Here is a 10,768-nt window from a genome sequence, read left to right as displayed (position 1 = left end):
ACCCCCTGTTCCAAGTATACAGAGCACAAACGGGGGGTGCGGGGGGGATGGGACTTGGGGGGATAGATAGTAATACCGGAGGGGGTCAACTTCCCCTCAGACCCCACCCCCCCCACTCCCCCCCCTTGGGAGCTACAATAGATTGAAAAATCAACCCCTTGAAGGAGGGGTCGGAGGGGGGTGGGACCATGGTTAAAGTTCGAGTCGTGAAAAAGGCAGTCGATTAGCGTTATAAAAATTTTTCACCCTGGCAACTTGGTTCAAGTATACAGAGCCCAAGGGGGGGGTGGGAGGGGGATGGGACCTGGGGGGATGGATAGCAATACCGGAGGGGGTCAACTTTCCCTCAGGTCCCCCCCCCCTCAATCCACTCCCTTGGAAGTTACGGCCAAAAACTAAATATCTCCAATATGGCTACCGGAAGTAGGGTTGGGGGGGGGGCGGGACCATGGCCAAAATCCGTTTCATAAAAAGTGGCTTCAGTATCTGTAAAAAAAAAATTTTTCAAAATCTGGTACTTCACCCATAACCTGACCGGGGGGGGTCAGGACGGTCAGGGTTACCAAAAGTCAGGTCGGTCAGGACGAAAACTTAAAAAAAAAAAAAAAAAAAAAAAAAATTGTCAAAAAATGGGGGGTCCGAAACGCGTTTCTCGACATTTGCAGTCATTTGACATAAACACTTGGGGGTCGATTTTTCAAAAACCACCACTCTTGTGGGACTTGAAAAAAATTTTGAAAAATTTTCCAAAAAATGTCACGCGTTTCTCGACATTTTCAGTCACCTCCTGTAAACACTTGGGGGTCGATTTTTCAAAATCCACCACTCTTGTGGGACTTAAAAAAATTTTCAAAAATTTTCAAAAAAAATGTCAAAAATTGGGGGGTCCAAAACGCGTTTCTCGACATTTTCAGTCACCTCCCGTAAACACTTGGGGGTCGATTTTTCAAAATCCACCACTCTTGTGGGACTTAGAAAAATTTTGAAAAATTTTCAAAAAAAAAATGTCAAAAAATGTCAAAAAAATGGGGGGTCCAAAACGCGTTTCTCGACATTCCCTGTCACCTGGCATAGACACTTGGGACACGATTTTTCCAAGGTTCACCCCTTGGAACTTAGAAAAATTCTAGCTTCAACCCCCTGTTCCAAGTATACAGAGCACAAACGGGGGGTGCGGGGGGGATGGGACTTGGGGGGATAGATAGTCCTCCTCCGGGGGGTCAACTTCCCCTCAGACCCCAACCCCCCCACTCCCCTCCCTTGGGAGCTACGGTAAAATGAAAAATCAACCCCTTGAAGGAAGGGTCGGAGGGGGGTGGGACCATGGCCAAAGTTCGAATCGTGAAAAAGACAGTCGATTAGCGTCATAAAAATTTTTCACCCTGGCAACTTGGTTCAAGTATACAGAGCCCAAGGGGGGGGTGGGGGAGGGATGGGACCTGGGGGGATGGATAGCAATACCGGAGGGGGTCAACTTTCCCTCAGGTCCCCCCCCCCTCAATCCACTCCCTTGGAAGTTACGGCCAATAAACTAAATATCTCCAATATGGCTACCGGAAGGAGGGGTCGGAGGGGGGTGGGACCATGGCCAAAGTTCGAGTCGTAAAAAAGACAGTCGATTAGCGTCATAAAAATTTTTCACCCTGGGAACTTAAAAAAAAAAAAAAAAAAAAAAAAAAAAATGGGGGGTCCAAAATGCGTTTCTCAACATTCCCTGTCACCTGGCATGGACACTTGGGACACGATTTTTCCAAGGTTCACTCAACCCCCTGTTCCAAGAATACAGAGCCCAAACGGGGGGTGAAGGGGGGATGGGACCAGGAGGGGTGGATAGTCCTCCTCCGGGGGATCAACTTCCCCTCAAACCCCAACTCCCCCACTCCCCCCCCTTGGGAGCTACGATAAAAAAACTGAAAGTACCAAAATCAACCCCTTGAAGGAGGGGTCGGAGGGGGGTGGGACCATGGCCAAAATCCGAATCATAAAAAGTCGCTTTAGTATCTGTAAAAAAAAAAAAATTTTCAAAAATTGTCAAAAACTCAAAGTGAATCCTGTACCTTAGGAGGGTCGGGGGGGGGGCGGGACCATGGCCAAAATCCGTTTCATGAAAAATCGCTTCAGTATCTGTAAAAAAAAAATTTTTCAAAATCTCGGATTCTTCCTAGAACCCTGCGCCGCCAGCGTCGAAAAAGTGAAAGGGACGTTTCTCTGATAATCATAATAATATTGAGACGTCGGCGTTAGGAGGAGGAGGAGTATCTTAAAAATAAATTTTCGCATTTGGACTTTGCGTCGCAATATCTCCGCTCGTAGGGCACGTAGCGGAATATTATGAGAGAAACCCCCCCCCCCCTAATTGGACCCCAAGCTATCGATCAAGCCTACTTAGAACTTGATTCGTTCACTCGTTATCGAGATCTCAACATCTCAGGTACTCGCAACCCGTCGCGTCGCGTAAAAGAGTCACGGTCGGTCTCGCTCCGCGTGTACTTGGCGCGAGACACTACCGTGTCTCTTGATCTCTATATTCTTCACATTTCACACATATCGTGGGTTTGTTTTTCTAGTGCTGAACTGGCTGCACTAGTTTAGAGTTGTTTTTTTTTTGTCCAAAGTACGTGGGATAAAAAAGATAAACTTTGACGCCATTATTTCTAAGGAAAAATACGTTTGTGGGCAAAAATATTACTTTCTTTTCTTGACGTTTATGACGCACAGCCGATATGTCCACGACGATCTACGTGATCTTGAAAAACAAAGTGTCCTCGTGGATATCGAATCGTCACATATGTGTTCTAAAACTCGTCGAAGAAAACGTTTTTCTTTTGTCCACGAGTATATGAACGTCCATAAGCGACGCTACGAAGAAGAGACGTTTTCCAGTCTAGAGTTTTCGTTTGTTCGCGTCGCACGCCCCACCATGCTCTTAGGGTGCCATTACATGGAGCGCGGAAACGCGGAAACGCGGAAGCGCGGAACAGAATAGTAACTAGATTCCGCGTTTCCGCGAGTTGAGTCCCGCACGTTTGAACGGAAAAGCGGAATCCGCTATTATCGTGTATGTTGTATGTATGGCTGCGTTTCGATATTCACTGCCAGTACTTAACGCAGCCTATGTATGTACCCTGGCTTGCATATAAGATATACTTCTAAATAACCATCAACATGATGTTTGGATCTATAATATTATACTGCCACTTTTATTAAATAATAAAGTAATCGAAGAGTATGTGTAAAAGCTTTTTTTTTCAATGTGATTAAACAGCTCCGAAATTTGATGGAGTATACTGCTGTATCCGCGTTGACAACGGATTTTGACGCGTTCGTTCCGCGAGTTTGTTTCTCCTTATATTACATGGAGCACAATTTGCGCGGAAAAGCGGAACAGTATAGTGACAAATAGACATTTGTATTCATTTCTTAAAATTGTGTTCACTTAATTCATTGCAATTTTTATTAATATGCTTATCTTTTCAGCTTATCTATTGAATACAAGCATTTTAATCAATAAATACCGTTAAAAATTAATATTTTATAATTCTCCGTTCCGCTTTTCCGCTCAAAATATGCTCCATGTATAATATTAAGGGTGCGTTCCGAGTTGCGCATGAAACGCATAGACTGCATTACTGTTGCGTAGCGCTTCGAAATCGTTCCGTTTTGTCAATGCGCATGAAGCGCTTTAGTAATTCGGAACGGTTGCTTGCGCGCTTTGCGCGCTAATGTGAATTGAGAATATGGACGCCGTGCAAAACATCAACAAAGAAATTCCAGTAATTGTAATTTCTTCGATACTTTTGAAGAAAAACGATGAAAGTGATAGTTTCGAATCAAGCGACAGTGAAAATGAAAATGAAATTGAAGACATATCTCTAAGTGATATGCAGACGTTGTTTTTTATGTTAATAGCAAGTAAATCACGTGGAGAAAAAATTGTACTTGAAAAAATTACGGATTACGTCGATCGCGTGATTCCTAATTACACGAATATTATATTTAAAGAACATTTTAGGTAAGCATTTAAACATAAATGTCTTAAAGTTATAAAGTTGTAATATTTTCCATTTGGTTTTATTAAATTTATTTCACTTATATCACCTAATATTCTAGGCTATATCCGGCTACATTTGAAATGGTTTTATCACTGATTGGACCAGCACTAAATGCCACAAGTACCATATTTGGTAAAAAACCAATTTCAGCAGAGAAACAACTATTTATTGCTCTTTGGTTTATGGCTACTCCCGATTCGTACAGGTATGTAAAACCCATCTGTGCTCTATACTGGTGTAACCACCACATATTTAGAGCATTTTTCATAGCTTCGGCGCAAAACTGAAGGCACGTTAATCTCTCATCCGAGAAATACAACTTCAAAAAAAAGAGCATTTTTCACTCAACAGCACCTCCGTCATAATGTCTAAAAGACAATCTTGGATGATATATCTTTACGATATCTTTTAGACATGTATGCTGTCTGGGACTGAGTGCCATATTCAACTGACACCATGTCTTGTAGCTAGTGCCAAATTTGTGTATCAAAATAAAAACACATTATTGCTGTTATGTAGTGCGCACCAATGCGGCCAGTGAAAAATGCTATTAAATTGTTTTGCGACAAGCTTCTCATTGCTTACTTTTCTGGATTGTTACAGATCTGTTTGTGTCAAATTTGGAGTTGGTAAAGCAACTGCTTTTAGGGCTATGAGACGTGTTACCTACGCACTTCATTGCATCGCACCACGATTTATACAGTGGCCCAAAGAAGTTGTTGTTGCAGATACCATGGAACATTTCAAAAGGACTTGCGGCTTTCCAAATGTCATCGGTGCCATAGATGGAACACACATTAAAATCCGAGCTCCGCTAGTTGATTCAGCTTCTTATATAAACCGAAAAGGTTTTCCATCCTTAAATCTCCAAGTAGTATGTGATTCACGTGGCCTCTTTACGCACTGTTATGCAGGACAAGTAGGATCAATTCACGATGCTCGAGTTTTTAGAAACTCCCCAGTAGCACGTTTTCTAGAGATGCCTGACATATACTTCCCTAATGACTCCCATATTATCGGAGACGCCGCATATGCAATTCATCCGCACCTGTTGGTCCCGTTTCGAGACAATGGTCATTGTCAAACCGACAAAAAAATTTTAATTATTGTCTATCGTCAACAAGAATGGCAGTTGAACGTGCGATTGGACAATTAAAAATACGTTTTAGAATATTATTAGATTGTCTACCATTGACAGATGTTAAAAAAATTCCAGAGTTATCATAGCATGTTGCGTATTACATAACATTTGCATATTACAAAATGATGTAATGACTGTTGGCGTCCAACATTATGAACAATTACAGGCACCTGTTCGCGATAATAACACTGACATGGGAAATGCTAAAAGAAACAGAATAATGAATGCATTGCAAATGAGGCTCGTCAATTGATCGATAATGAATATTTGGATGTAATACAAGGGATTTTATATTCTTTTTTTATGAATAAACATTTTTGATTGATAAACCAACATTAGTTATATTTAATTTTTGGTTTTATTCCAATTATATTATTCAGTCTTATGAATTTCAGTCGTACATTTCGTGTATTTTGAAATGTGAACAAAATAACTAGCATTTTAAATGTTTGTACTTTTACATTTAAAAAAATAAAATAATTTTTTTTTAAAATCGTTTAAAAAAGCGTTTAAAGATATCCCTTGATAGGCGAGACCTATTGCTCGTAAGCATAACGTAATATAAAATAATACTTTGTGAGGATTAACCCACTTAAACCAACTTAAAACTCGTAATTAAAAGAAAAAATAAAGTAATTAATATTAAATAAATATCTTTTAAAGCTTTTCCAACTAGTAACCGCTTAACTTTAAACATTTCTTTTAAGAAAAGTACATAAACTACATTTTTTAAATAAATTGTTCTAATATAGAGACTAATGACTTCTGTACGCTTATTTGATCCTTATGCCTTTTGTCACGTTGTATTCTTCTGTCTTCGCGTATCTTTCTTGCCTTTTCATTTCTTTCTTTTTTTTCTTCTTTTTCTATCGCAATATTGGCCAAGAACTCTTCCATAACGTTTTCCATTCGTTTTCTCTTTTTCGGCGGACCTGTAATAGATAATACAAAAACGACTATTACACTATAATAAATAATAAGAACCGAATTAAATTAATATTAAGGCTTGAAGCTTGAACGCTGTAAGCCGTGATAAGAGCACTTTACACTACAAGTGTACACAAGTAAAAAGTCTTACTTTTCGATGTAGGGGATGAAATCATTGATAACGATGATCCTTCCTGATTTGGGTCCGATGGACCGTCACTTGTAGCAATTGCAGGAGGCCTAATGGACGCTTTGTCACCAAATAATGATCCCATAACCTAGTGCATGATGGGAATAATATGTTAAATAATATACAAATATATCTTGTTGCACACCTATGAATATCGCATACAATAAATAAAATGTGTTTGATGATAAAACATACCGAAAAAAATGCCCATGAATTTCTATTATTGCCGCTCTTCTTATTCAGATCAACAATATTTTTGTACGTCCGCTTCAAGCCAGCCATTTTTGATGAACATTGCTGTGCTGTTATTTCGTAGGCTGGGTTGGCTTTGTTCATCTCAGCGGCAATTTCAGCCCAAATTTTGTTGCTACGCTTGAAACCACTTGAGAACTCTTCCTCCTTTTCTCTATACAGTTCAATTAATAAAAGTACCGCTTTGTCCGGCCATATGAATGTTTTTGACTTATCTAAAATTAAATTAAAAAGTAAACACAAAAGATCATCAAGAAATATTAGTATTTATATATATTATTCTTCAACTTGCATAAACATACTTTTATACAAAATTAAAGACTTGATTATAGACATTGGTTACACAAAAATAAAGTGTGCATCTTACCGGCATTATTGTTTTGTCAACAGCATTTTCACTTGTTGAATATTCCAGTTCAGTTACCGGCTCGATATTATTGTTATTTACGTCTTGTGCCTTTGCAACAAGGTTCCGTAAAATTCTGAGTCTATGAAAAACAACACAATGTTAAACTAACGTATAACCTATACATTAATAAATCCATTTAAAATAATACATTAACTTTACCATCCCTTGCTTTCTCCACATCTTCCGTACTCAATAATAACGTTATTACTTCGTTAGTTTCTTCTATTACAACCGGAAATTCTTGCCAGTTGCTGTTCCATCGCGAAGGGTCAGGTAACAGGTTAACGAACTTATTCGAACAACGATTGTTCGTTCCCGAATTACACATGAAGCGCATAGACCGCATAAACGCTTCAGACGCATCAACTGCCTCAAGTCGAAATAGAAGCAGTCAATGCGCTAGGAGGAGTGCTAAGAATTCAGTACGGTTAGTACAATCTAGGGAATCCTCTGCGCTACCAAAGCGCTTCCAATGCGCGCATTGGTTAAATCGGAACGACTTTCCATGCAGTCTACGCGCTTCATGCGTAACTCGGAACGCACCCTAAGGCATTCAAAACAGACGGAACGGATCGACGGAAATCTAGTAAATTTTGTCTTCCGCGCTTCCGCGTTTCCGCGTTTCCGCGCTCCATGTAATGGCACCCTTACTTCCAACGCACTTCAAAAAAACTCATCTGCTCCACGCGCCACCGTGATCCAAGTGTCTCTGGGTGTATATTGGAGTATGCGACGTGAACAACGAACAAACCTTTATAGTATACGGCATAGAGCATACACTCCCGTCGCGTTGCTTGCACTTTTTGCACTCAGCATCTTTGCTTTCTCTCTCTCCAACGGCCGAATATATCGTTATCTCCGTTCAAGTGCAAAAATATTTGGGGATTTAAGCAACGCGAACAAACCTATATTTACCCAACCAAACGAAACGTTTCGTACATACATACATTGTTTATATCGCGAACAGTCTGAATATTCTCGAATGTTACGTTGAATGTGCGTGTGTTAGTGTTGTCAACACGACATTATTTCAACGTAGAAGCACGCGACAGCACGTATGTATGTATGTACATACGTATGGATGTATGTACATACATACTTGCATACGTGTTCACGACGCACGACGTGTGTATGTGACGTATATAGGGTCGGTGAGGAAAAGAGAGATAGAGAGAGAGAGAGAGAGAGAGAGAGAGAGAAACGACGTGTGTCAAGTTACCAAGCGCTGTCATTTCTGGCGGTGCTTCGGTCGCGTCGCGTTGAGACGCGGTAGTGTTTTCGAGCGTTTTATAGAAACGACGCTCTCGCCAAGGCACGTGTGTGTTTACGTGAAACCTGTACGCTCTGTACGTGAAATGGCGGACACGACCGTAGATGCAACGCGGCGCTTAAATGTGAAAAAACAAACGCTGGACGACGCTTATGCGGCGCCTGCGAATTTCCTTGAAATCGACGTGATTAATCCGATCACACACGGCGTCGGCAAGAAACGATATACCGATTATGAAGTTCGTATGAGGGTGAGTACGCGTGCTCATTTTGCTTCATACAACTTATACATATGTTGTATGTACAAACATATTAAACGCATCGCGGCATCGCTGGCGTGCTGACCGTTTGTTTTTCCAACCTGTTCCCCAACCTGTTTACGCCCGCGACGATATAACAGACGCATCGAATAACTCACGCGTGTTCTCTGTGTGCGTAGACATATATCGCGTGGGTTGTGCCCGCTATCACCCGCTATATTGATAAAGACCGACGTGCTGTTGTACGCTCGCTGCTGTAGCGTTCGGGGACAAAAATAATATTCGGGAAATTCTTATGTGATTTTTTTTTCGTGTCCATAACGTCGACACATCGCAAAGCTCGATATAACGTTAGAAACAACGAAGGTGCACGAAAACTGTAAAAAAAATGGGAAAACGTGCGGATAAATATTTAATATATACGGAACGCGCTATGAGTGGATATATTTTTTTCAGTATATGCACGTGTACAGTGTACATGTATCAAATATATTTCAGTAGGTTGGACGAGCCTTGCGAATGTGCCTTTCCCACAAGATACATATTCCTAGTCTTCTCAAAGTTCGTGACTTATTTTCAGACAAACTTACCGGTCTTTAAAGTAAAGGACTCGACAGTAAGAAGACGATACAGTGATTTTGAATGGCTGAGAAATGAATTAGAAAGAGATAGCAAGGTTAGTTACTGAGAGAGATACGTATGCTTGTACGCAACACCGTTAGCAAAGCGTGTTAAAGTAAAATGATGACGTGGTGAATATATATATATATATATATATATATATATATATATATATACACACACACATACATATATACATACGTACCGACACCTTTCGTTTGGGAAAGCGTCTACGTAAACGTACGTTAAGAAAGTCAACTTTGTCGAGTATTTAAGGAAATATATATTTTCTTAACGTTGTTCGTCAACTATGAAACTGTAAAGCATATATATGATAGAAAACCACTTTTTATCGTTTCCTAAATTACAGATTGTGGTACCACCTTTACCAGGGAAAGCATGGAAACGTCAAATGCCTTTTCGTGGGGACGACGGAATATTTGAAGAAGATTTTATCGAAGATCGAAGAAAAGGCTTGGAGGTTTTCGTTAACAAGTGAGCATATTGTTTTCGTGCACAACAGGAACGTTATACACGCTATGTTTCATGCAAAGAACGGATATACAGACCACGCTAGCTGTCGGTAACACGGGCTCGTTAATCTGAAACTCTATACATGATACGTAAAAGTTTTCGTGGACGTCTTTCAAACGTTAACTACAGCGAGCGTTTTATTTTAGGCGCGTTTATATTTCGTTCTATCATTTGAGAGAACGATAAAAAGGAACGACGATATCTGTGTCGCGTTCCAGTACGATAACACGTTGCTGCGTTACGTTACGAATATTACCATGAAAATAGTATGTTACTGGTTTCTTTTGCAGAATGTATGTTTACGTTGGATATGAGATAAAACGTACGGAAATACCGTCGTTCTAACGTGTGTCGTCTCGTGAAATCATTTATACATTCTCACCATAGCACACTACTGCAGGCATGATATGTTGCACGAACGGTTTACGTAGTTTTAAGTGTATGACGCTTATATGACGTGTATACAGCTGTTTGTATCACGTTTCTCCGTTGTATTTCAGAATAGCTGGACATCCTTTGGCACAGAACGAACGGTGTTTGCACATGTTTCTACAGGAACCGGTAATAGATAAGAACTATGTACCTGGAAAGATACGTAATACATAAGTCGCCATAAAAAAGTATCACAACGACCTTTTTCACCAAGCTGTCACCGTCGAGCGCGCGTTTTCAGGCCTGCTCTCCTTTTAGCTCAAGTTCTTGCACGGTTTATCTTGTCTCTTTTTCTCTCCACGGTGAAAAAAAAAGAGAAAAGATGAACACGGCGACAAGTTCGGTTAAAAAAAAAACATGCCTTTCCGTACATTGACATCTTCGTTGGAAGTCACGAATATTCGTATATATTCTTGCAAAAACTAAGTAAGCTTCCAGTACTATATGATATCAACGCAGGATGCTTCGTTGGAAATATCCACTTCTAGTTATACTCTTTAAATATTGTTACACGAAAAGTATAGTTAAGCATCTTTATAAGAAAGCAAATAAATGATAACGTAGCAAAACCATTCTTACATGTTACTAGATTGCGTCTGTCTACTGTTATGTCATATACTGTTTATAAAAGAAAGAACGGAGTAAAATAAAAAAAATGTTGATCATAAAAGTTTGTTGTAA

General features: G+C 40.0%; 1 protein-coding gene across 1 annotated transcript; it reads left to right on the top strand.

Annotated features, from left to right (window-relative positions):
- Positions 1-7,832: 7,832 nt before the first annotated feature.
- On the top strand, positions 7,833-10,760 carry Snx3 (sorting nexin 3). Its single transcript, XM_077414274.1, has 4 exons — positions 7,833-8,491; positions 9,081-9,176; positions 9,492-9,616; positions 10,156-10,760. The coding sequence occupies exons 1-4, from the start codon at positions 8,033-8,035 to the stop codon at positions 10,259-10,261; spliced, it is 786 nt and encodes a 261-aa protein (XP_077270400.1). The 5' UTR covers positions 7,833-8,032; the 3' UTR covers positions 10,262-10,760.
- Positions 10,761-10,768: the final 8 nt, after the last annotated feature.

This window comes from Temnothorax americanus, unplaced genomic scaffold, assembly GCF_048541705.1.
Source record: "Temnothorax americanus isolate GAGA-0224 unplaced genomic scaffold, ASM4854170v1 Scaffold36, whole genome shotgun sequence".
Classification (NCBI taxonomy): domain Eukaryota; kingdom Metazoa; phylum Arthropoda; class Insecta; order Hymenoptera; family Formicidae; genus Temnothorax; species Temnothorax americanus.
The sequence above is the reverse complement of the archived record's forward strand: the minus strand, read 5'-3'. Positions and strand labels throughout refer to the sequence as shown.